Source organism: Oratosquilla oratoria, chromosome 37 (assembly GCF_046742065.1).
Source record: "Oratosquilla oratoria isolate Oo_2021 chromosome 37, ASM4674206v1, whole genome shotgun sequence".
NCBI classification, from domain to species: domain Eukaryota; kingdom Metazoa; phylum Arthropoda; class Malacostraca; order Stomatopoda; family Squillidae; genus Oratosquilla; species Oratosquilla oratoria.
Window position 1 is genome coordinate 4,715,767 of NC_134813.1, and position 27,573 is coordinate 4,743,339.

The following is a 27,573-nucleotide window of genomic DNA, read 5'->3' on the forward strand; positions in this document are numbered from 1 at the left end:
TGAGTGGTTTGAGGTAAAGGTGGGACTTCATCAAGGATGCGTTATGTCACCCTGGCTGTTCAACTTATACATGGATGGGGTGGTGCGAGAGGTGAATGCAAGGGTAGTGGGTCAGGGATTGGAGATGGTTAAGGAAAATGGAGAAAAGTGGGAGGTGAGCCAGCTGTTGTTTGCAGATGACACTGCGCTTGTGGCAGGATCGGAGGAGGGATTAACCCCTTCCATACGGTGCCGCACACGTAGGCGTCATGAGGAGCAAGTGGATTCGCGACGCTGCCATATCGGCGTCTTGATTATATTTATTGTAGTCGCCCCTGTGTTTTTACATTCTCCCAAATGCGCCCTGAATCCCATTCTCTGTGGTTTTCAAAATTCGCGGGTGAAAGAGAGAACGATCGATATAAGCGGCGACTATATTTTATGATGCGAATATTATTTCGTTACGTCATACGGCTGGCATTGGCTGCTGCCCGCGAGATTTAAGTCCCGTACTGAAGTGGTTAAGGGAGCTGGTGACAGAGTTTGGGAGAGTGTGTGATAGAAGAAAGCTGAAGATAAATGTGGGTAAAAGTAAGGTGATGAGATGTACAAGGGGTGAAAGTGGCAGTAATCTGGAAGTGAGCATTAAGGGAGAGCAACTGGAGGAAGTGGATAGTTTTAGATACTTGGGTGCAAATGTGGCAGGAAAGGGTGGAGTGAAGGTGGAGGTAGAATGTAGATTGAGAGAAGCGAGTAAATGCCTTGGTGGTTTAAAAAGTGTAATGAGGAATAGGAATCTGGGAATGGATGCTAAGAGGAGACTGTATGAAGGAGTGATTGTGCCAACAGCACTGTATGGGACAGAAACATGGAACATGAGAGAGGAAGAGAGAAGGAACTTGAATGTGTTTGAGATGAAGTGTCTGAGAAGTATGATGGGGGTTACTAGGCTAGATAGAGTGAGAAATGAGGAAGTGAGGAGGAGAACAGGGGTGGAAAGGGAGCTGGGAGATAGGGTGGATGAAAGAGTATTAGGATGGTTTGGACACATGGAAAGAATGAGTGAAGAAAGACTAGTAAAGTAGGTATGGAAGGCAGATGTGGAGGGAGTGAATATGAGGGGACGCCCTAGGATGAGATGGATGGATGGGGTGAAGGGGGCTTTGGGGAAGAGGGGAATGTCGGTTGAGGAAGGACGGGAGAGGACAGAAGACAGGGGTGAATGGAGAATGGTTGTATATGGAAAATGTTGTGATGCATGAGGTGGATTGGACGGGGGAATGGGGGTGAGGTAGTGTGAGCAAAAATTTTTGACGCAGCCCGAAGGGATTTCTCCCCGTCCTCTCCTTTATATGGGGGGACGGAGAGGGGGGGTCGCCAATTTGATGAAGCGGCCTTGCTGTGGATGTGCTGTGTCCTACGACACTGCTTCTGACCCAGGGCAGTGGACAGGGTGCAGGGATGACCCGTCACCTATGAGGTGCTAAGATGGGAGGGAGGGTGGAGGGGTGTGGAGTGTTTTCGGGGATGAAATGGGTGGGAATGTTTTTGTGCCTTGTCCTTTTTGGCTACCCCCCTGGTAAGGGGGAAAAAGCCTTGGTATATCTATATATACATAGCCTATTGTATATTTTGTTACATGTATCCTTGTACCGTACCCACATTGGAACATGAAAGAGCATCCAAATCCGATAAATCTTCTTCACTCAATGTTAAGTCACTTTTGTATTGTGTGCTGGCCATGTTGAAAAATGTAAATAGCAGCTGTTACATCATTAGTATGTTCTAGCAATGGAAAATTAACTACAATATTGAAAAGTTCGTCTGCTATCAGGCATTTTAAGATCATCTATTTGGATAAAATCAAGACTATAAAATGCTACAGATGTGCATTTTAGTGTTCTAACTTCTTCTAAGTTATATTTTCATACATGAAAAAAAAAAAAAAAAATTCCAAAGCCTGCTAAGTTGACCTTTAAATCTCTCCTCTACCAATTCTAATACAACACTTCTTTTCTCATGCTCCACATGCAATTTTGTTACATGTGGACAAATGCAACTAAATTGGGCAGAATATTATATAGTGGTGACTGGAAATCCCCCTTCTCTGTATTTATCTCTTGTCAATCATATCCAAGAATCTCTGGCATAGAATGGATAAAACCAAAGCAAAATAAGAGAAGCACTCTGCACTCATTTTATCCACCACCAAATAAAACATTACCCTCGTCAGGAGGTAGTTTCATGCCGTATTCCAGATCTGAAGACATAAAAGCAAGTCATAAGATAGAAATAAATATAAAATGTCACACTAAACTTGTGCCTGATTAGAGTTAATTTCCATAAGCATTTGCAGCTACACCCATACTAATAAAGACAAAAAATTAAATCATAATAGAAATGTGCTTCACTATGACATTATACAAGCTAAACATTCAGGCATGCATATTAATAAGCCTTTAATGGTTAGTAACTTAAATATACTTTAAATGGGTTTTAAGGTGTATGAAGTGGGTGTGTGCTTTGACTTGGCCACCCTCCTTATATGAAAGGGCCAATGTTATAAATATATAACTAAAATATAAAGCCTACGATGGAAAGCTACCTACTTTATGGCTCAAACAATCAAATGTTTTCAGCCAAGCATAAGGGTAGCTATTATTCAACTAAAAATTATATAAAATATTTATATCACACTATTTACATTAAATACAGCAAGTAAAACAAAGGATAGCCAAGCATTACAATGTCTCCACAGACATCTAGGAAGAAATGCAATGAAGCATAATTCTTTAGTACCTGAGAGCAGATTGATGAGAGCACAATTATGAGGTGAGTGAGGATTGTAGCCAGCCCGCTGAAGTAACGAGTCTCTCGTCACTTGGCGGAAGACCTCAGCTAGCCAGGTAGAGGAAAGGTACACCAACACACCACTCCCATGAACAGATGCCACAAACTGTTCCTGCAATATTATTTCTACCATCTACATTTCAAGCCAAGAAATATATCCCCGGGAGAAGGAAATTGTTCATTTCCTATTGTGTGCATTAGTTTGAATACAAGACATACTTCCTGTTAATTCCACATGCTACATCTATGCACTTTACAAACCATTACAGCACCTTTTAATAAAACCCAATCATTAGTAAAAGCTAATCGTGCATATGCAGGCCAGACATACAAGAAGATATTAACCACAAAATATAAGCAGTTAAATGCTTAATTTAAAACATGACATTTCATACAAAGACCATCTGTGAATAAACTTGTATAACAGTTAAAGTTTTCCTACCTCCTGAACAATAGCTGACTCATGATTACCAAAGATGTTACAGAAAGTTCAATTAGCAAGAAGGCTATATGAGGACTAACTTGAAAGCATTCATCAATGAACCATAATCTTTTCTCAGTGTCATCAATGAGTATCTTCAATGCACTAATGCTTTTGCGCAACTCTTTCATTGCCAAAGTTCATTTATTCTATTCTGGCTACTGCCAGCTGGTTTTATATTGCTGAGAAACCTCACACAATCAAATGGTTAAAACAAGTTAATTCAAACTAAATCTGAGCCTCAGCCTCAGCAGAAACACAAATGTAAACCAAATATGGAGTACTTGTAAACTTACTTGGGTCATACACAGTGGAAGGTTGGGGTCACAGTAGTTGCCATTTTTAATTAGCTTGAGGTTGAGTGAAAGGGCTGTGTAAGTAGCCAAGTAGATACCATCAGCATTAATAATGATTTGAAAATTTTCTGCCATCTCTGACTCACTGAAAACTCCTAAAGAGAAAAAATAAAGAAATAAAGAAATAAATTATATATATATATATATATATTAGTAAGGGAGGGGAGCAGGTTCTCAGTAATACACGTGGAGTTAAAAATGACAGCATTGTTGTAGTTATTCAGTTTTTTCTTTGTATTCTCGATTTTTCTGATAGAGATTTGCCATTAACCGGGTGAATTGAAACTAAGTCTATATTCTTCCATTTTTTCTTGTGTTCAACGTTTTGTCTTGAAGACATTTTCAAGAATAAACTGAAATAACAAAAATTACATAGTTACAGTAATGGTGACAAAAATTACATATATATAGTAAAGATGACAATTGTGTGCAAATAAATATGGAGACAAGAAGGCTTACATTTAAAGGGAAGAAAGTGACAAGTTGTTGTTGACCGATGTATATACAGAAGCTCCTCTACTTACGTTCATTCGTTTTACGTTTTTTCGATTTTATGTTTGAACTGACTGTAAAAAAAAAAAATTGAGTGAATTTTTGAGTTTAGCGCGCTCTCCGTAGTACGAGACGTTCATACGATGCTTACGCATGACGCTGCATCCATTGTTTACATGGCACAAACAACAGACTGAACGTGCATTGCCTCCTCCTCCCCCTCCCCCTCCACCATCTCACTTTATGTTGCTTGAATTCAATTTATTTGAAATTAATGTTATTATTTTACAATGATATGTTTATAATTAATGATTTAGGGGTGTTTTATAAGATACGGTAATAGAATTTATGGATGTATAGTACAGTATGAACGGTCATACATTACTGGAACGTACAATAACAACTTACGTTCATTTTCACATTACATTCGGCCGTTCGGAACGTAACTAAAACGTAAGTTGAGGAGCGTCTGTATAGACCTAAGATCAGGTCAGACAAAAGGGATCTCAGAGGTCATGGGGTAAGGGGGTTGGGGGGTGGGGGGAGGGTTAGGTGGGTGTGGTCACCAAGGGTGAGAGAGGAGGTGGAGGTGAAGGGAGTGAGGGGGGGATTTTTGTTTCTATATAATGGGATAGTAGAGATTAAATTGCTCTGGATGTTAATGACTGAAGCTTTGTCTCTAATGTGAAAGGCTTCAAGTAATTGTAGTCTCCAAGGGTCATCACTCAATCCAATAATTCTAGTGTTATTGATCAATTCATCCCTTCTGAGTACAGCATTGTGGAACTTCTTATGATGCTCTTTGATTGCTCCCTCTTGTAGATGTAAAGATAGACGACGGCTGACTTTACATCTAGTAAAACCTATGTACATATGAGAGGCTTACAATCCCATGGAGAACAACAATACTGGTACACTACATTAGTTCTAGATGTGAAGTCTGATCGCCTAGACGAATTGTTTGTCATGATCAGAGAGGAAGTTTTGGGATTTTTGTACTAGATGAGAACTAGTACAAAAGAGAAGAGAGAGGAAAAGAGAAAATATGAAAAAGATGTCATAGAAAAATGTAAAGATCAACCAAAACTATTCTACAGATTTGTAAACTGAAAAACAAACAAGATTTGGAGAAATTAAGACAAGGAGGAGTTGAATACACAGAGGAAATTGAAATGGCGGAAATTATGAACAAACATTTTAAATCAGTGTTTACAAGGGAGAACATACAACCTGAAGAAATCGAATGGAAAGAGAAAGTCCCCCTATAAAAGAAATAGAAGTAACAAAGAATGAAATATTGACACACTTGAGTAATCTTGATGTCAGAAAATCGCATGGACCAGATGAAATAGCAAACTGGATTTTGAAAGAATGCAGGAATGAACTGGCAGACATAATACATAGCATAATAAACAGTTCCTTGAAAGAAGGTAAAGTTCCAGAAGATTGGAAAAAAGCAAATATAGTACCTATATATAAAGGGGGAAATAAAGAAGACCCTAACAACTATAGGCCAGTCTCTCTAACAAGTACAATAGCAAAAATTTGTGAAAGAATTGTCAAAAATAGATGGGTAAAATATCTAGAAAAAAAACAATGTGCTCAATCCAAGGCAATTTGGATTCAGACAAGGACGATCATGCGTCATCAATTTAATATGTTTCTATTGAAGGCTAATAGATATAATACAAGAAAGAGATGGATGGGCTGATTGTGCATTTCTAGACCTAAAAAAAGCTTTTGAGAAAGCACCACATAAGAAGTTGCTTAAGAAATTAGAAACTGAAGGAGGAATACAGGGCAAACTGCTAAATTGGATGGAAGACTTTTTGCAAGAAAGAAAAATGAGAGTAGTGATAAGAGACCAACACTCAAAATGGGATGAAGTAATAAGTGGTGTTCCACAAGGAACAGTTCTGGCCCCAATAATGTTTGCTATATATATTAATGATATGGATGAAGGAATTGAAAGCTATATGAGCTTCTTTGCAGATGATGCAAAACTATTGAAAAAAAGTGAACACGGAAGAAGATTGTGAATCACTACAGAGAGATGTCTATTACTCTGTGAGGAAAGCTATTCTTTTTCAGATCTCTTCTATAGCTGTCTTTCTTGATTTTCTTTCCGTGTCTTGTATTTCTTTCATCCTATTTTATTAGATCCTCTCTATCAATAATTTCTATGCCTTTCATGATTCTGTAAATAGTTATCAAATCTCCTCTCTCTTCTTTGCTCTAGTGTCTGTAGCTGAAGTTTTGCTAGTCTCTCTTCATATGATAGTTTTGAGAGTGTTGGTGCCAATTTTGTAATTGCTCTTTGTATTCTTTCAAGTTTTGTTATACATTTTTTGTATTTGGTGACCACATCGTTGCTGCATATTCCAATCTTGGTCTTATCAAAGTGATTAATATTTTCTTCACCATTTCTTCATCCAGGTATGTAAATGCCACTTTGATTGTTCTTATTAAATTATAAGTTTCGTGTGTGTGTGTATAAATAAATAAGTGGCAATTTTGTTTATATACATTTTCTACAAATAATTGTTTTGGAGAATACAAAGAAAAAACTGAATAACTACAACACGGCTGTCGTTTTTAACTCCATGTATATGCATATATATTATATATACTTATTATATATATATATATATATATATATATATATATATATATATATGTGTGTGTGTATTTACCTAGTTGTATTTTACGGGAAGGGGAGCTATGCTCGTGGAGGAATACAGGGCAAACTGCTAAATTGGATGGAAGACTTTTTGCAAGAAAGAAAAATGAGAGTAGTGATAAGAGACCAACACTCAAAATGGGATGAAGCAATAAGCGGTGTTCCACAAGGAACAGTTCTGGCCCCAATAATGTTTGCTATATATATTAATGATATGGATGAAGGAATTGAAAGCTATATGAGCTTCTTTGCAGATGGTGCAAAACTATTGAAAAAAAGTGAACACGGAAGAAGATTGTGAATCACTACAGAGAGATCTAAATAAAGTACAGGAATGGAGTAGGAAGTGGGTGATGGAGTTCAATACAAAAAGGTGTAGTATAATGGAATTTGGAAAAAGCAAAAACAGAATAACACGATCATATAAATTGGGAGAAGAAGGAATAAAAAAAGTAGAAAATGAAAAGAACCTGGGAGTCATTGTTATGAATAATATGTCACCTGAGAAACATATAAACAAGATTTTTGGAGAAACCTATAATTTAATAAGAACAAAGTTGCATTTACATACCAGGATGAAGAAATGGTGAGGAAAATTCTAATCACTCTGATAAGACCAAGATTGGAATATGCAGCAACGATATGGTCACCAAGTGCAAAAAAATGTATAAAAAAACTTGAAAGAATACAAAGAGCAATTACAAAATTGGCACCAACACTCTCAAAAGTATCATATGAAGAGAGACTAGCAAAACTTGAACTACAGACCCTAGAGCAAAGAAGAGAGGAGATTTGATAGCTATTTACAGAATCATGAAAGGCATAGAAATTACTGATAGAGAAAATCTGATAAAATGGGATGAAAGAAATACAAGAGGACATAGAAAGAAAATAAAAAAAGACAGCTATAGAAGAGACCTGAAAAGGAACAGCTTTCCTCACAGAGTAATTGACAGTTGGAACAAGTTAGATGAGAAAGTGGTGTGTGCAAAAACAATACATGAATTTAAAAATAGTTTAGATAAAATGAGATACGAAAACGGGAGACCACGAGCATAGCTCCCCTTCCCGTAAAATACAACTAGGTAAATACACACACACATATATATATATATATATAATAAGTATATATAATATATATGCATATACATGGAGTTAAAAACGACAGCCGTGTTGTAGTTATTCAGTTTTTTCTTTGTATTCTCCAAAACAATTATTTGTAGAAAATGTATATAAACAAAATTGCCACTTATTTATTTATACACACACACATACACACACGAAACTTATAATTTAATAAGAACAATCAAAGTGGCATTTACATACCTGGATGAAGAAATGGTGAAGAAAATATTAATCACTTTGATAAGACCAAGATTGGAATATGCAGCAACGATGTGGTCACCAAATACAAAAAATGTATAACAAAACTTGAAAGAATACAAAGAGCAATTACAAAATTGGCACCAACACTCTCAAAACTATCATATGAAGAGAGACTAGCAAAACTTCAGCTACAGACACTAGAGCAAAGAAGAGAGAGGAGATTTGATAACTATTTACAGAATCATGAAAGGCATAGAAATTATTGATAGAGAGGATCTAATAAAATAGGATGAAAGAAATACAAGACACGGAAAGAAAATCAAGAAAGACAGCTATAGAAGAGATCTGAAAAAGAATAGCTTTCCTCACAGAGTAATAGACATCTCTCTGTAGTGATTCACAATCTTCTTCCGTGTTCACTTTTTTTCAATAGTTTTGCATCATCTGCAAAGAAGCTCATATAGCTTTCAATTCCTTCATCCATATCATTAATATATATAGCAAACATTATTGGGGCCAGAACTGTTCCTTGTGGAACACCACTTATTACTTCATCCCATTTTGAGTGTTGGTCTCTTATCACTACTCTCATTTTTCTTTCTTGCAAAAAGTCTTCCATCCAATTTAGCAGTTTGCCCTGTATTCCTCCTTCAGTTTCTAATTTCTTAAGCAACTTCTTATGTGGTACTTTGTCAAAAGCTTTTTTTAGGTCTAGAAATGCACAATCAGCCCATCCATCTCTTTCTTGTATTATATCTATTAGTCTTGAATAGAAAAATATTAAATTGGTGACGCATGATCGTCCTTGTCTGAATCCAAATTGCCTTGGATTGAGCACATTGTTTTTTTTCTAGATATTTTACCCATCTATTTTTGACAATTCTTTCACAAATTTTTGCTATTGTACTTGTTAGAGAGACTGGCCTATAGTTATTAGGGTCTTCTTTATTTCCTCCTTTGTATATAGGTACTATATTTGCTTTTTTCCATTCTGGAACTTTACCTTCTTTCAAGGAACTGCTTATTATGCTATGTATTATGTCTGCTAGTTCATTCCTGCATTCTTTCAAAATCCAGTTTGCTATTTCATCTGGTCCATGTGATTTTCTGACATCAAGATTACTCAAGTGGTTCAATATTTCATTCTTTGTTACTTCTATTTCTTTCATAGGGGGGACTTTCTCTTTCCATTCGATCTCTTCAGGTTGTATGTTCTCCCTTGTAAACACTGATTTAAAATGTTTGTTCATAATTTCCGCCATTTCAATTTCCTCTGTGTATTCAACTCCTTGTCTTAATTTCTCCAAGTCTTGTTTGTTTTTCAGTTTGTTGTTTACAAATCTGTAGAATACTTTTGGTTGATCTTTACATTTTTCTATGACATCTTTTTCATATTTTCTCTTTTCCTCTCTGCACGCTTGTACATATTCATTTCTATAGCAAGTATATATTTTCCATTTTTCTGGTCTTTTGTTTTTCTTCATTTTTTGGTCCAAGCTTTGTCTCTTTTGTCTTTTATCTCCCTACAACTTTTGTTGTACCAGCATTTTACATATTCTTTTTCTTGTTTTTGTCTTGGGACATACTTTTCTACTCCTTTTTTATAGATTTTTGTCAAAATATTCCATTTCTCTTCTACTGTTATATCTTCTTTGTGTATTCTTTCCCAGTTTTCATTTTGGAAGAATTCTCTTATTTTATCAAAGTTTGTTTTTTCATACATCATTCTTCCTTTTCTATATTGTTTATTTCTTTTCATGTATTTTTTCTCATTTAGTTCTAGTTCTATCAATATGTGGTCACTTTTGCTTATTGGTGCCTGGTATTCTATCTTTTCCACTATTTTAGGTTCTGATGTGATTATTAGGTCTAGTCTCGATGGTTCTTCTTCATTTCTATACCTAGTGTTCTCTTGGATCCATTGTGTCATTGTGTGATCAATAATCATCTCAAGTAGAACACTTCCCCATGAGTCTTCTCCACCCTTTACGGTCATCTCTTCCCAGCATATTTCTTTGCAATTATAGTCGCCCATCATAACTATTCTTCCTCCATCTTCCATTATCTCATTTAGTGTTATTCTTGTGTCTTCTAACATGCTTTTATGTTCATTCTCTTCCCACGAGGCTGTTTTTGGGGGCACGTAGTTTATTACAAACTTTCTGCTCTTCTTATCTCTATCTTCTACTTCTATCATAATCATCTCTACTCTATTCTTCCCATATGTGACACTCTTCACGTTTATATCCTTCTTAGTCAGGAACATAACTCCACCCCCTTGTTTTATCTCTCTGTTTCTAATCCAATAATTATATGCATTGTGTCCTATGCTGTTGGGTGGTAGTGGACCTTTTAATTTTGTCTCAACAATTCCCATTATGTCCGGATCTTTTTCTTTCAGACATTTGTTCAGTTCATTCAGTCCTGTTATTAATCCATCTATATTTGTGTAGGATACTTTTAACTTTCTGTTATTTCCATTGTATTCTCTGTTTCTTTTGTGTTTCTCTCTGTTATTTTTCATTTCTTCAATTTCATATTCACTACTCTCCAGTAGAATTCTTGTTTTTGTCTCCATTCTGGTCTCGTTTTTTTTTCTTAGCTTCATGTCTTTTCCTTATTTCCTCCTCTCTTTCCTCTTTATTCATTTCCCTTTTTATCCATACCTTTTTCACTTTTTCACTTTTTATCCATACCTTGTTCACTTGTTGCTAGTTTCCCTGTTTTGGATAAGATATTCTCTGCCGTCGTTTGTGACCTGAATTTAATCTTAATTGGTCTGGTCGTGTGTGTGTGTGTGTGTATTTACCTAGTTGTATTTTACGGGAAGGGGAGCTATGCTCGTGGGGTCCCGTCTTCATATCTCATTTTATCTAAACTATTTTTAAATTCATGTATTGTTTTTGCACACACCACTTTCTTATCTAACTTGTTCCAACTGTCTATTACTCTGTGAGGAAAGCTGTTCTTTTTCAAATCTCTTCTATAGCTGTCTTTTTTTATTTTCTTTCCGTGTCCTCTTGTATTTCTGTCATCCCATTTTATCAGATTCTCTCTGTCAGTAATTTCTATGCCTTTCATGATTCTGTAAATAGCTATCAAATCTCCTCTCTCTCTTCTTTGCTCTAGTGTCTGTGGTTCAAGTTTTTCTAGTCTCTCTTCATATGATAGTTTTGAGAGTGTTGGTGCCAATTTTGTAATTGCTCTTTGTATTCTTTCAAGTTTTTTTTATACATTTTTTTGTACTTGGTGACCATATCGTTGCTGCATATTCCAATCTTGGTCTTATCAGGGTGATTAGGATTTTCTTCACCATTTCTTCATCCAGGTATGTAAATGCAACTTTGATTGTTCTTATTAGATTATAAGTTTCTCCAAAAATCTTATTTATATGTTTCTCAGGTGACATATTATTCATAACAATGACTCCCAGGTCCTTCTCATTTTCTACTTTTCTTATTCCTTCTTCTCCCAATTTATATGCTCCTGTTATTCTGTTTTTGCTTTTTCCAAATTCCATTATACTACACTTTTTTGTATTGAACTCCATCTCCCACTTCCTACTCCATTCTTGTACTTTATTTAGATCTCTCTGTAGTGATTCACAATCTTCTTCAGTTTTCACTCTTTTCAGTAGTTTTGCATCATCTGCAAAGAAGCTCATATAGCTTTCAATTCCTTCATCCATATCATTAATATATATAGCAAACATTATTGGGGCCAGAACTGTTCCCTGCGGAACACCGCTTATTACTTCATCCCATTTTGAGTGCAGGTTTCTTATCACTACTCTCATTTTTCTTTCTTGCAAAAAGTCCTCCATCCAATTTAGTAGTTTGCCCTGTATTCCTCCTTCAGTTTCTAATTTCTTAAGCAACTTCTTATGTGGTACTTTGTCAAAAGCTTTCTTTAGATCTAAAAATGCACAGTCCGCCCATCCATCTCTTTCTTGTATTATATCTATTAGCCTTGAATAGAAACATATTAAATTGGTGACGCATGATCGTCCTTGTCTGAATCCAAATTGCCTTGGATTTAACACTTTGTTTTTTTCTAAATATTTTACCCATCTACTTTTGATAATTCTTTCACATATTTTTGCTATTGTACTTGTTAGAGAGACTGGTCTATAGTTGGTAGGTTCTTCTTTATTTCCTCCTTTATATATAGGTACTATATTTGCTTTTTTCCAATCTTCTGGAACTTTTCCTTCTTTCAAGGAACTATTTAGTATGCTATGTATTTTGTCTGCCAGTTCATTCCTGCATTCTTTCAGTATCCAGTATGCTATTTCATCTGGTCCATGCGATTTTCTGACATCAAGATTACTCAAGTGTTAATATTTCATTTTTTGTTACTTCTATTTCTTCCATAGGGGGGACTTTCTCTTTCCATTCGTTCTCTTCAGGTTGTATGTTCTCCCTTGTAAACACTGATTTAAAATGTTTGTTCATAATTTCCGCCATTTCCATTTCCTCAGTGTATTCAACTCCCTCCTGTCTTAATTTCTCCAAGTCTTGTTTGTTTTTCAGTTTATTGTTTACAAATCTGTAGAATAGTTTTGGTTGATCTTTACACTTTTCTATGATATCTTTTTCATATTTTCTCTTTTCCTCTCTGCACATTTGTACATATTCATTTCTATAACCAGTATATATTTTCCATTTTTCAGGTCTTCTGTCTTTTTTCCATCTGGTCCAGGCTTTGTCTCTTTTGTCTTTTAACTCCCTACAGCTTTTGTTGTACCAGCATTTTACATATTCTTTTTCTTGTTTTTGTCTTGGGACATACTTTTCCACTCCTTTTTTGTAAATTTTTGTCAAAATATTCCATTTCTCTTCTACTGTTGTTTCTTCTTTGAATATTTCTTCCCAGTTTTCCTTTTGAAAGAATTCTCTTATTTTATCAAAGTTTGTTTTTTCATACATCATTCTTCCTTTTCTATATTGTTCATTTCTTTTCATATATTTTTCTTCATTAAGTTCCAGTTCAATCAATATGTGGTCACTTTTACTTATTGGTGTTTTATATTCAATTTTGTCCACTATTCTAGGTTCGGATGTAATTACTAGGTCTAGTCTCGATGGCTCTTCTTCATTTCTATACCTAGTGTTCTCCTGTATCCATTGTGTCATTGTATGGTCAGTAACCATCTCAAGTAGAGCGTTTCCCCATGAGCCGTCTCCACCCTTTACTGTCATTTCTTCCCAGCAGATTTCTTTGCAATTAAAGTCGCCCATCATAACTATTTTTCCTCCCTCTTCCATTATCTTGTTTAATGTTATCTTTGTGTCCTGTAACATACTTTTATGTTCACTCTCTTCCCATGAGGCTGTTTTCGGGAGCACATAATTTATCACAAACTTTCTGTTCTTCTTATCTCTGTCTTCTACTTCCATCATTATCATCTCTACTGTATTCTTTCCATATGTGACACACTTCACGTTTATATCCTTCTTAGTCAGGAACATAACTCCACCCCATTCCTTTTTCACTCTGTTTCTAATCCAATAATTATATGCATCATGTCCTACACTGTTGGGTGGTAGTGGACCTTTTAATTTTGTTTCTACAATTCCCATTATGTCCGGTTCTTTTTCTTTCAAATAATCATTCAGCTCATTCAATCCTGTTATTAATCCATCTATATTTGTGTAAGACACTCTTAGTTTTCTGCCACTTCCATTGTGTTCTCTGTTTCCCTTTTGTTTTTCTCTTGTATGTCGACTTTCTTTAGTTTCATCTTCACTACTCTCCAATAGAATCTCTCTTTTTCTGACTCCGTTCTTATCTCGTTTTTTTTCCTTTGCTTCGTCTTTTCTGTTTTTCTTCCTCTCTTTCCTCTTTATTCATTTCCCTTTTTATCCATACCTTTTTATATTGTTCACTTGTTGCTAGTTTCCCTGTTTTGGATAAGATATTCTCAGCCGTAGTTTGTGACCTGAATTTAATCTTAATTGGTCTGGTCTTGTCTGTACTATATTTCCCTAGCCTGAATTTCTCTTCAATTTGTTTCATTATTTCTGGTTCATCTTCCTGAACTAATTCTAGTAAATTTCTTACTTTTTCATTTTCCTCTTTGATTCTTGTGGTTCTATCTGGGTTATGTTTCTCTTCCATTCCTAATATAATTATACATTTCTTTTTGTCTGCTAAGTCTCTTACTATATTCTCCTTCTGTCTCATCACTTTAATAACTGAGTTTTCAGTTTGTTTATTCATTTGCTGTCTGATTATGTCAGTGAATGCAACTTTGCTATTTTTTTTAATTTTTTTCCAACGCTCCTTGTTCTCCTTATTATTCTCCTTTAAGACTTTATTCTCATCTTTTACTTCTTTTAACTGTTTTTTTAATTCTTCAATTTCCTTAGTTAAGTTTTTGTTCGCCTTCTCTAGTTCTTCCAATTTTTCAACTCTCCGTATAATATTGTTAACATGACCGAACCTACGCTCCAAGTCCTCGATCATCTTATCGACCTTCTCTTCTAGTCTTGTCAGTCGGGGGGGGGGGGGGGGGGGGGGGGGGGGGGGGGGGGGGGGGGGGGTTGTGTCCCCCCCACCCTCTTTAAATCCCTGGAAAATATTCTCATCACTTTCTACTGTATTGCTCTTATCTATACTTCTAATCTTTACATTTTTATTAGACATTTCATCGTCGTCGGGGGGCCGTTTGTTTACCTTTCGCCTGTCTGCCTGGGCCAAGTCTACTCCTTCATTTCCTTCCACTTCCCTCAGTATTCCCTCCCCTTTTCCTCTTTCCCTACTTTCCTACTACCCCACGAGCAATTTCCCCCCACCCTGTAAATACTATAGGCACTTCTCTTTGCGTTGGGATCCACAAAACTTCAATTTTCTTCAGAACGTCTTCTAAGCCGTCCATTCGTTGAAGTGTGTGTGTGTGTGTGTGTGTATTTACCTAGTTGTATTTACCTAGTTGTATTTTGCGGGAAGGGGAGCTATGCTCGTGTTGTCCCTCCATTGTATCTCTCAGTGTCTAGTTTGTTTTTAAACTCGTGAATGGTTTTTGCGCTTACTATTTCATTATCCAGTTTGTTCCAAGTGTCTAAAACTCTATGTGGAAAACTGTTTTTCTTCAGTTCTCTTCTTTAGCTATGTTTTCTTAATTTCCTTCCATGTCCTCTTGTGTTTCTCTTGTCCCAGTTTAGTAATTCTTCTCTATCAAGTATCTCTGTGCCTTTCATGATTCTGTAGATGGTCAGTAGGTCTCCTCTCTCTCTTCTTTGCTCCAGTGTCGGTAGCTCCAGTTTAGCCAATCTCTCCTCGTATGATAGGTTTGCAAGTGCAGGTGCCATTTTTTTAGCTGCTCTTTGGATTCTTTCTATTTTCTTTATGTTCTTTTTGGTACTGGGGGACCACAATGTCGCTGCATACTCTAGTCTAGGCCTTATCAATGTAACCAATATTTTTTTTATCATGTCTTTGTCCAGGTAAGCAAAAGCCACTTTTATTGATCTTAGCAAGTTGTAAGTCTCCCCGACAATTTTGTTAATCTGTGTATCATAGTACAAGTCGTTTGTGATAATAACTCCCAAGTCTTTTTCGGATCCTACTTTCTTTACTTTCTTGGTTCCAATTGTATATTTTCTTGATATTCTGTTTTTACTTTTTCCAAACTCCATTATGCTACACTTCTTAGTATTAAAATCCACTTCCCATTTCTGACTCCAGTTCCATAACCTATTCAGATCTTCTTGCAGTGCTTCACAGTCCTTATAAATTTCTACTTTCCTTAACAGTTTGGCGTCATCAGCAAAGAAGCTCATGTAACAGTTCACGCCCTCGTCCATATCATTCATAGAGATAGCAAACATTATTGGTGCCAGTACAGATCCTTGTGGTACTCCACTGATCACCTCTTTCCAATCTGAATATTTTTCTCTGAGTACTACTCTCATCTTTCTACCAGTCAGGAAGTCCTCCATCCATTTTAGTTGGTTCCCTCGTATTCCTCTTATGTGTTCCACGTGTTTTTAGTAGTTTTCTGTGTGGTACTTTGTCAAATGCTTTTTGCAAGTCTAGGAAGGCACAATCAGCCCATCCGTTTCTTTCTTGCACTATGTCTATTAGTCTTGAGTAGAAGCATATCAAGTTTGGGGTGCATGATCTACCTTGTCTGAACCCGAATTGTCTTGGGTTTAATATGTTATCTTCCAGGTGTTTTACCCATCTATTCTTGATGATTTTCTCACAAATTTTGGCTATAGTGCTTGTTAGTGATACTGGTCTATAGTTGGTGGGTTCTTCCTTGTTTCCTCCTTTATATATTGGTACAATGTTAGGATTTTTCCAGTCATTAGGTATCTTTCCTTCCTTGAGTGAGCTATTTATTATGATGTGTATTTTGTCCGTTAGCTCTTCTTTGCATTCTTTTAGAATCCAATTTGCAATTCCATCCGGGCCATGTGATTTTCTGACATCCAATTTTGATAGATGTTCTGATATTTCTTTTTGTGATGTTGTAAATTCACTCATGTGGGGAGAATGTTTGTTATTATCTACGTCCCAATTTTGTATTTTCTCTCTGGTGAAGACAGATTTAAAGTGGTTGTTCATGATTTCAGCCATCTCTAAATCTTCTGTGTATTCTATATTTCCTTGGCATAGTTTCACTAGTTCCTGTTTGGTTTTAAGTTTACCATTTACATACCGGTAGAATAGCTTGGGCTGATCTTTGCATTTATCTATAATATCCTTCTCATGGTTCCTTTTCTCCTCTCTTCTCACATTAACATACTCATTTCTATAGTTTATATAAATTTGCCATTTGCTTTGTTTTTGTCTTTTCTCCACCTTTTCCAAGCTTTGTCCCTTCTGTCTTTTGCCTCACTGCATCTTTTGTTGAACCAACATTTAATGTACTCTCTCTCTCGCTTTTGTCTTGGTACATGCCTGTTTACCCCCTCATTGTAATTATCCAACAGTATGTTCCATTTCTCTTCCACTGTTGTCTCTTCCATATAGAATTTTTCCCAGTTTGCATTCTGGAAGAACGTCTTTAGTTTTGCAAAGTCAGTTTTGCTGTACATCAATCTTCCTTTCCCATGCTTTTCGCTCCTCTTCATCTCTATTTCTTCCTTTAGTACAGTTTCGATGAGTACATGGTCACTCTTTCCAATTGGTGTCTTGTAGTGGACTTTGTCCACTATTTCAGGTTCCGTTGTAAATATTAAATCTAGTTTTGATGGCTCTTCATTGTTTCTGTATCTTGTGTTTTCACTGACCCACTGGGTCATTGTGTACTCCATGGTCATGTCTAGCAGTACATTGCCCCACACGTCATCTCCTCGTACTGTCATGTTGTCCCAACAAATTTCTTTGCAAATGAAGTCTCCCATAATTACCAGATTACCCTTACCCATTAGTATCTCATTTAGTGATTTTCTTGTATCTTCTAGCATTTTTGTGTGTTCGTTTTCTTTCCAAGCATTCGTTCTTGGGGGCACATAGGTCACCACAAACTTTCTACTTTTCATATTTTTGCCTTCGACTTTTATCATGATCAGTTCAACATTACCTTTGCCCTCTGCAATTTTTGTCACGTTTAGGTCTTTCTTGGCCAAGAACATGACTCCCCCTCCCTGCTTTTTGTCCCTGTTTCTTATCCAGTAATTGTATAGCCCTTGTCCAATATCAATAGATGGTATTTCTCCTCTTAGTTTAGTCTCTACAATTCCCATTATGTCTGGTTTTTCTTCTAACAGATAATCATTGAGTTCGTTTAGACCTGAAATTAGTCCGTCAATGTTAGTATAGGCCACTTTTAATTTTCTTCCTTCTCCATTATCTTTTCTGTCCTTGGTTTTTTCGTTTTGATGTGCCACTGTTTCAATCTCATGTTGATTACTCTCCAATGGAATTCTTTGCATTCTGTCTCCATTCTCAACAAGTTTTTTTCCTTTGCTTCTTTTCTTAGTGACTTTTCTTTTTCTAATTCCTCAGTACTCATTTCTCTTTATATCCATATCTTATTGTACTTTTCACTCTTTGCCAAATTGCCTACTTATTCAAAGATGTCTTCTACTACCATCTGTGACCTTAATTTTATCTTTAGAGGTCGATTTCTATCTTTAGAGTAGCGACCGATTCTGTGTGTCTCTTCTAAGTCTATGCTTGAATCTCTTTCCCCCCCCGAATTTCATTTAGAATTTCTACTGCTGTCTCTTTTTCTTCTTTTTCTCTCATGTACCTCGCCAATCCCTGTTTTTCTTTTAGTCCATAGACCACAATACATTTTTTCCTATCTACTGTATCCCTGACCCAGTTTGCTTTTTCATTAATCACTTGGATAACTGTGTCTTTTGCATTATCCTGCATTTGCTGCTTGACTATTTCTTTAAAAGCAGTTTCCTTGTTTTCGATGTTTTCCTTCCACTTCTTAATTTTCTGAATACTTTCTTCACCTAGATTCTCTTCAATCTTTTGTGACATCTCATGTAATCTGTTGTTCACCTCTATCTTTAAATTGTCGCTGCTGTTATTTTCATTAGTTTTCTTCTTTTCATTATCATTCTTCAGCTCATTTATATCCCTTTTCATTTCTTTGATCTCGTTTGTGAGATCTAAGTTGGTTTTTCTTAGGTCAGAGATTTCGTGATTCGCCTGTGCTAAGCATTCCCTTAATCCTATGATATCATTTCTTAAGTCCATAATTTCATTCTCCCACCAAGTCCTAGTTTTGTTCATATCTTTCTCTATCTTTAATAATCGACTTTCATATTTGTTAAATCCTATGAAGTCGTCTTCGTCGCACGTGGATTTGTTTACATTGCGGTTCGATCATCTGACGCTAGATGGCTCTGTTTCGTGACTGTCTCTCGAGTCGTTGTTTTCTTTTATTTTCGCTAATTCCATGATAATACAATTGACTAGCACTGCAGAGATATAATTTCGGACACTCACGATCACTCCCCACCCCTACAATACAAACCAGGTTTCGTTTTTCGTCGTAAGTCCCCTTCTTCTTGGTGACGACGACGGACGACGGCGTGCGAGTTGCCACGAAAAGGCAAGTGTGTGTATTTACCTAGTTGTACCTAGTTGTATTTTACGGGAAGGGGAGCTATGCTCGTGGTGTCCCGTCTTCATATCTCATTTTATCTAAACAATTTTTAAATTCATGTATTGTTTTTGCACACACCACTTTTTCATCAAACTTGTTCCAACTGATGTGTGTGTGTATTTACCTAGTTGTATTTTGCGGGAAGGGGAGCTATGCTTGTGTTGTCCCGCCATTGTATCTCGCAGTGTCTAGTTTGTTTTTAAACTCATGAATGGTTTTTGCGCATACTATTTCATTATCCAGTTTGTTCCAAGTGTCTAAAACTCTATGTGGAAAACTGTTTTTCTTCAGTTCTCTTCTATAGCTATGTTTTTTTTTCTTCTTACCATGCCCTCTTGTGTTTCTTTTGTCCCAGTTAAGTAAGTTCTCTCTATCAAGTATCTCTGTGCCTTTCATGATTCTGTAGATGGTCAATAGGTCACCTCTCTCTCTTCTTTGCTCCAGTGTCGGTAACTCCAGTTTAGCCAATCTCTCCTCGTATGATAGGTTTGCAAGTGCAGGTGCCAATTTTGTAGCTGCTCTTTGGATTCTTTCTATTTTCTTTATACAGTATTCTTTTTGGTACTGGGGGACCACAATGTCGCCGCATACTCTAGTCTAGGCCTTATCAATGTAACCAATATTTTTTTTATCATGTCTTCGTCCAAGTATGTAAATGTCACTTTTATTGATCTTAGCAAGTTGTAAGTCTCCCCGACAATTTTGTTCATCTGTATATCATAGGACAAGTCGTTCGTGATAATTACACCCAAATCTTTTTCGGATCCTACTTTCTTTACTTCCTTGGTTCCAATTGTATATTTTCCTGATATTCTGTTTTTGCTTTTTCCAAACTCCATTATGCTACACTTCTTGGTATTAAAGTCCACTTCCCATTTCTGACTCCAGTTCCATACCCTATTTAGGTCTTCTTGCAGTGCTTCACAGTCCTCATCAGTTTCTACTTTCCTTAACAGTTTGGCGTCATCAGCAAAGAAGCTCATGTAGCAGTTCACGTCCTCGTCCATGTCATTCATATAGATAGCAAACATTATTGGTGCCAGTACAGATCCTTGCGGTACTCCACTGATCACCTCTTTCCAATCTAAATATTTTTCTCTGAGCACTACTCTCATCTTTCTACCAGTCAGAAAGTCCTCCATCCATTTTAGTAGGTTTCCTTGTATTCCTCCTATGTGTTCCAGTTTTTTTTAGTAATTTTCTGTGTGGTACTTTGTCAAAGGCTTTTTGCAAGTCTAGGAACGCACAATCAGCCCATCCATTTCTTTCTTGTGCTATGTCTATTAGTCTTGAGTAAAAGCATATTAAGTTTGTGGTGCATGATCTTCCTTGTCTGAACCCGAATTGTCTTGGGTTTAATATGTTGTTGTCTTCCAGATGTTTTACCCATCTATTCTTGATGATTTTCTCACAAATTTTGGCTATAGTGCTTGTTAGTGATACTGGCCTATAGTTGGTGGGTTCTTCCTTGTTTCCTCCTTTATATATTGGTACAATGTTAGCGTTTTTCCAGTCCTTGGGTATCTTTCCTTCTTTGAGTGAGCTGTTTATTAAGATGTGTATTTTGTCTGTTAGTTCTTCTTTGCACTCCTTTAGAATCCAATTTGCAATACCATCCGGGCCATGTGATTTTCTGACGTCCAGTCTTGATAGATGTTCTGATATTTCTTTTAGTGATGTTGTAAACTCACTCATGTGGGGAATTGCTTGTTATTATCTATGTCCCAATTTTGTATATTCTCTCTGGTGAAGACAGATTTAAAGTGATTGTTCATGACTTCGGCCATCTCTAAATCTTCTGTGTATTCTATATTTCCTTGGCATAGTTTCACCATTTCCTGTTTGGTTTTAAGTTTACCATTCATATACCGATAGAATAGCTTGGGTTGATCTTTGCATTTGTCTATAATATCCTTCTCATGGTTCCTTTTTTCCTCTCTTCTCACATTAACGGAAGGGGTTAACATACTCATTTCTACAGTTTATATAAATTTGCCATTTGCTTTGTTTTTTGTCTTTTCTCCACTTTTTCCAAGCTTTGTCTCTTCTGTCTTTTGCCTCACTGCATCTTTTGTTGAACCAACATTTAATGTACTCACTCTCTTGCTTTTGTCTTGGTACATGCCTGTTTACCCCTTCATTGTAATTATCCATCAATATATTCCATTTCTCTTCCACTGTTGTCTCTTCCCTATAAAAATTTTCCCAGTTTGCATTCCGGAAGAATGTCTTTAGTTTTGCAAAGTCTGTTTTGTTGTACATCAATCTTCCTTTCCTATGCTTTTCGTTCCTCTCCATGTCTATTTCTTCCTTTAGTACAGTTTCGATGAGTACATGGTCACTCTTTCCAATTGGTGTCTCGTACTGGACTTTATCCACTATTTCAGGTTCTGTTGTAAATATTAGATCTAGTTTCGATGGCTCTTCATTGTTTCTGTACCTTGTGTTTTCACGGACCCACTGGGTTATTGTGTACTCCATGGTCATGTCTAGCAGTACATTGCCCCACGAGTCATCTCCTCCTTGCACTGTCATGCTGTCCCAACAAATTTCTTTGCAATTGAAGTCCCCCATAATTACCAGATTACCCTTACCCATTAGTATCTCATTTAGTGATTTTCTTGTATCTTCTAGCATTTTTGTATGTTCGTTTTCTTTCCAAGCATTCGTTTTTGGAGGCACATAGGTCACCACAAACTTTCTGCTTTTCATATTCTTGCCTTCGACTTTTATCATGATCAGTTCAACATTACCTTTGCCCTCTGCAATTTTTGTCACATTTAGGTCTTTCTTGGCCAAGAACTTGTCCCTGTTTTTTATCCAGTAATTGTATAGACCTTGTCCGATAACGATGGATGGTATTTCACCTCTTAGTTTAGTCTCTACAATTCCCATTATGTCTGGTTTTTCTTCTAACAGATAATCATTGAGTTCGTTCAGTCCTGAAATTAGTCCGTCAATGTTGGTATAGGCCACTTTTAATTTTCTTCCTTCTCCCTGGTTTCTTCTGTCCTTGGTTTTTTCGTTTTGATGCGCCATTGTCTTAATCTCAAGTCTATTACTCTCCACTGGAATTCTTTGCATTCTGTCTCCGTTCTCATCAAGTTTTTTTCCTTTGCTTCTTCTCTTAGTGCCCTTTCTTTTTCTAATTCCTCAGTACTCATTTCTCTTTTTATCCATATCTTATTGTACTTTTCACTCTTTGCCAAGTTGCCTACTTTTTCAAATATGTCTTCTACTACCATTTGTGACCTTAGTTTTATCTTTAGAGGTCGATTCCTATCCTTAGTATAGCGACCGATTCTATAAGTCTCTTCCAGGTCTATGCCTGAATCTCTGTCTCCCCCCTGAATTTCATTTAGGATTTCTACTGCTGTCTCTTTTTCTTCTTTTTCCCTCATGTACCTCGCCAATCCTTGTTTTTCCTTTAGTCCATATACCACAATACATTTTTTCCTATCTACTGTATCCCTGACCCAATTTGCTTTTTCGTTAATCACTTGTATGATTGTGTCTTTTGTATTATCCTGCATTTGCTGCTTGACTATTTCTTTGAAAGCAATTTCCTTACTTGTGTGTGTGTGCGTATATATATATAAATAGGTGGCAAAATTTTTATACATTTTCTACAAATATTATATATATATAAATATATATATATATATATATATATACATACATATATATATATATATATATATATATATATTACAGGCCAAAGGGATTTCTCCCCTATTTTCTCTATTTCTGCATGAGGAGATGGAGAGAGGGGTCGCTGATTAAGTGAAACGGCCTTGTTGTGGATGTGCTGTGTCTTCCTGCATAGCTTCTGACCCAGGGCAGTGGAAGATATGCAGGGATGACCCATCATCTAGTAGGAGCCAAGAAAAGAGGGACAGAGGGGTGGTGAATGGGAGTGGAGTATGTGGGGATGAAATGGGTGGGAGTGGATTTATGCCTTTGACTTTGGCTACCTCCCTTGCAAGGGGGAAGACATTGGTATATATGTGTACAAATAAACTTACTTTAACAGTTATCAACATTTGTTGTTGTTTAGCAGTTATCAATGTTTTATGTAATGAGAAATAGACATTTATGAATGAAAGCTAAGTGGAGATTGTATTTACCTAGTTAAATTTTACAGGATGAGAGCTATGCTTATAGTGACCCATTTTCTTATCTCTCCGAATCCAGTTTATTCTTAAAATCTTGTATGCTTTTGGCACTCACTGTTTCGTTTGTTCCAGACATCAATCACTATGTGGGGTGCTGTTCTTTTTCAAATCTCTTTTGTAACTGTCCTTCTTTAGCTTTTTTTTATGTCCTCTTGTTTCTCTTCTGTCCCATTTTAATAAGTTGTCTCTATCAAGAATTTCCATCCCTTTCATAATTCTTTAAATGGTCAACAGATCACCTCTTTCTCTTCTCTGTTCCAGTGTTGATCAATGTAATTTCTCCCTTCCCTCTTTAAGCCTATGTTGTAATTTTGATTAACAAATCGGGAACTTTGAGAACTTACTTAAAGTATTAGTATTAGTTGTCCCGTGGTTTCGAAGCCGTTTTACGAGCTCGTAAGAATTCCAGCCGAACGAGACTACATTTGGTTAACTGAACGTCAGACAAGCTTCATCTCTGGTACCAGACGCAACAAATAAACCTCGGCAAAGGAATTCCACAGTTCGATTGAAGCCTCAAGAATACACTCCTAGTTCCGACGAAAGTTAGAGAACTCAAACAGGTAAGTTCTCTAACGTTCTCGAATTTGATGATACTGTACTTAATTACAATATTATAAGTCTTCTCTAACTTTCGGAATTCTCGGATTTAGTTTATTAACTGAATTTGAGAATTTAACCGAAATATTTAAATTTAACTTTAGTAGTCAATTTCGACATTAAATTATTACCCTTTTGTGTCGTAAGCCACTATGTAAGCGCTTCATTAAAGTTACGATAGTGTGTGGTTACGAAGTCCGGTTTCCTGTTCTTTATACCGAGTTTGTTCGGTTTTATTAATTTCCTCGTTTGAGGACCTTGTCAACTTTCGGGAAATTTTTTGCCGGCTTTGGTACCTTGTCTTTCTCGTGAACATTCGGAAATTTTCGAATACCCAGTAGTTCTCTATTCTTGGTGGCCTCTTTTGTTATATTGTCGTGGTTTCTTTTGATCTGTTGCCTTTATCCAATTTAAGCTCGTATTTAAATCAAATTAATGATTTTTACTTAATTTCTATCTTCATTGTGCTTAGTCTATAAGACGGTTTTCGGCACGACTATTTTGCTCGTGTATTTTGTGACAAAAAGTTTGGGCTGGCGTCGTTATGGCTAGCCACGATATGACATTGTCCGATTCGGAAGTTTTGCAAAAACCTTGAAGACAGAGAGCTCATAAAAAGGGGCTTATCTCTAAGGACTTTAAGGCTCTAAATTCACAGTCTGACTCTTTATCTATTTCCGTCCTTGACGACATGTTAATTCAGATTGAGCATTTCCTCTCAAAAATACAAGATTTTGACGAGGAAATTCACAACTTGCTCCCAGAAGAAGGAAAGGACGAGGATATGGAGAAATCCAGAGCTTACCACCTGTCCGTTCTTCTTGAATTGTCTCCTTATAAGGAACGGAGACAAGAGTTAAGGGGAGTTCTTGAATCTAAAATAGGAGAAAAACTAAACAAGTCCACTGATGTTAATTCTATAAAACTTCCTCTTCCTCCTATTGTTCTTCAACATTTCGAAAACAATTCCAACAATCCTTTTGCTTATTTCAACTTTAAAAAGGATTTTCTGAATGCCTTAGCTGGTATCACCAATCTGACTAATAGTCATAAGTTAATTTATTTGAAGGGATACCTCAGAGGGGAGGCTTTCCATTTAGTAGAGAATTTACCAGTGGATGATTCAAATTTTGACTCTGCTTTCCTTCTTCTTGATGAGTTGTATTTCAACAAGGAGGAAATTCTTGATAAGGTGTTGATTTCCATTATTAATGCACCGGAGGTCTCACTCTTGAGAGACCTTGAAAGTTACATTAGGTCTGTAGATTCCAAGCTACAAGACCTTAAGGGGATTGGGGTAGATTTCACTAGGCCAGGAAGCGAGGGCCTGCTCTTGATAAGTAAATTAATCTTAAATAAATTGCCTAAATTTTTTCTAATTGAATTGTCTCGGGTGATTAATCCCAATTACCCCAATTTTAATCAACTCAAGGAAGTTTACCAGTCGGTTTTGGTTAGACTTAAAATGGGATCAGATGATCTTGGTGTCAAACCTAAACGAAGTCTTACTACCAGCTCCCTTGCTTTCAAGGAAATTTCATTGAAAAAAACAGTTGATTCCAGTAAGGGAGTTGATGGCTCCTTTAAGGTCAATCCTAATCCCATTAAGAAGTCTATTAGTAGATGTAAATTTTGCCCTGCTTCCGACCATGCTAGTTCGAAGTGTACTTCATATAAATCCCTTGAGCACAGGAAAGCTAGAGCAGCTCAGTTAGGACTGTGCAATAGATGCCTAAATCATGGACATGGTTCTTTGGAATGTCCAGGGTTAAAGGCTGCTCTGCCTTACAAATGTTTTGTTTGCAACACCCCCGAGCACCATGGAGCCATGTGTCCTATGGCTTATAAGACACCACTTTCTGAAGGGAAAGCGTTTAATTTTCTTAATTCAACAGATTCCATTGTTCCTTTGGTTTCCCTTCCTATTAGCAGAGGCAAGAGAACTGCCCAATGTCTCTTTTTACTGGACACTGGAGCCCAGTTTTCTATCATTAACAAGGAATTTGTAGAGGACAAAGTTGGACCTTGTTTAAGTCCTCCTATGGATGGATGGGGTGAAGGGGGCTTTGAGGAAGAGGGGAATGTCTGTTGAGGAAGGAAGGGAGAGGACGGAAGACAGAGATGAGTGGAGAATGGTTGTATATGGATGATGTTGTGACTGCATGAGGAGGAATGGGCGGGGGGGTGGGGGGTGGGGTAGTATGTGTGAGTAAATTTTGACGCAGCCCGAAGGGATTTCTCCCCGTCCTCGCCTTATATGCAAAGGGGGACGGAGAGGGGGGGTCGCCGATTAAATGAAGCGGCCTTGCTGTGGATGTACTGTGTCTTGCGACACTGCTTCTGACCCAGGGCGGTGGGCAGGGTGCAGGGATGACCCGTCATCCAGGAGGTGCTCAGATGAGAGGAAGGGTGGGAGGGGTGTGGAGTGTATTTAGGGATGAAATGGGTGGGAGTGTTTTTATGCCTTTCCCTTTTTGGCTACCTCCCTTGGAAGGGGGAAAAAGCCTTGGTATATGTATGTATGGACAAGTTAGTTTCTTTGTTTGGTTTACCTCTAATGAATAAAAAAGGTTTTAACTACACTGCTAACTTAAAACTTCCTTCAGGGATGAATTTGTTTAGTTTGTTCTTTGCCATTGAAGGATTCAACTTGTCCTTACAAATTCCTTATCTTCTGTACTAATTAGTATGAATAATCACCAATTTTTTGTCTCGCCAAGTTTTCCAAAAGTGAAGGGAGACCAACTGAACATTTTAAGGATCATAGGAAATGATATTCTTCAAAACCTCTCAAACTTTTCAATTGAAAGTGCCCCCTTGTATGGTAGCCCGTCATGCAAGGTTATCAAACTTGCTGATGGTTACATTCCATACGGGACTGGGGCTCAATATATCCCTCCTAGTGAGAAGCCTTTCTACTTAAAGAGAATGATAAGGGGGATTCCTGAAATGCCCTCTAATGAAATCCAAGACGTTGATAGTTTCAAATGCAAGGAGAGGCCTTTGAGGATAAAACCAGACTCTGACCTTGGAGTGGATTCTTTTAATTGCTTTGAGGAATATCATGGAGATTCACTTGTTTTCTATCATTCTTCTTTCAAGACCAATGGAGTTTCTCTAAAGAAAACTGAGAAAGGCACTTCCCTTACTCAGTCTTATAAGACTGTTAAATATTTTCCTCCCAAAAGGTTAGGCAAAGAAAATTTTCTTGTCAACTTCTGTTTAGAACCTTTAAGTTCTCAATTTGATCCTTTGCAGGAAGTCTTTATTAATTCTAATGTTGAGTATGGTCTTGACAATTTCTATTCTTTAGAGTCCATTGGTATTAAAGAGGAACAGACCCCGATATTAATAATTTACACATTGATGAATTTAAACAGTCCATTTCCTTCAAGAATGGACATTACTATGTGAAGATCCCGTGGAAAAAGGATTTGGTGGATCTTGTTCCCTCTAACCTTAAGATATCTCTAGCTGTGGCTCAAAGGGTTTATGACAAACTTGAGCAAAAGGGGCTTAGAGAGGAATATAAAGCTGTGTTTGACCAGCAAGAG

General features: G+C 36.8%; 1 protein-coding gene across 6 annotated transcripts in view; it reads right to left on the reverse strand.

Moving 5' to 3' along the window:
• Positions 1–27,573, reverse strand: part of LOC143019507 (brefeldin A-inhibited guanine nucleotide-exchange protein 3) — a 659,822-nt gene that overhangs the window by 408,510 nt on the left and 223,739 nt on the right. For all 6 annotated transcript variants that reach the window (XM_076175183.1, XM_076175181.1, XM_076175182.1 and 3 more), the window contains exons 15-16: positions 3,607–3,761; positions 2,779–2,941 (exon numbers count right to left, since the gene is read on the reverse strand). In XM_076175183.1, coding sequence (XP_076031298.1) covers positions 2,779–2,941; positions 3,607–3,761 — 318 coding nt within the window. The remainder of the gene's footprint in view (positions 1–2,778; positions 2,942–3,606; positions 3,762–27,573) is intronic.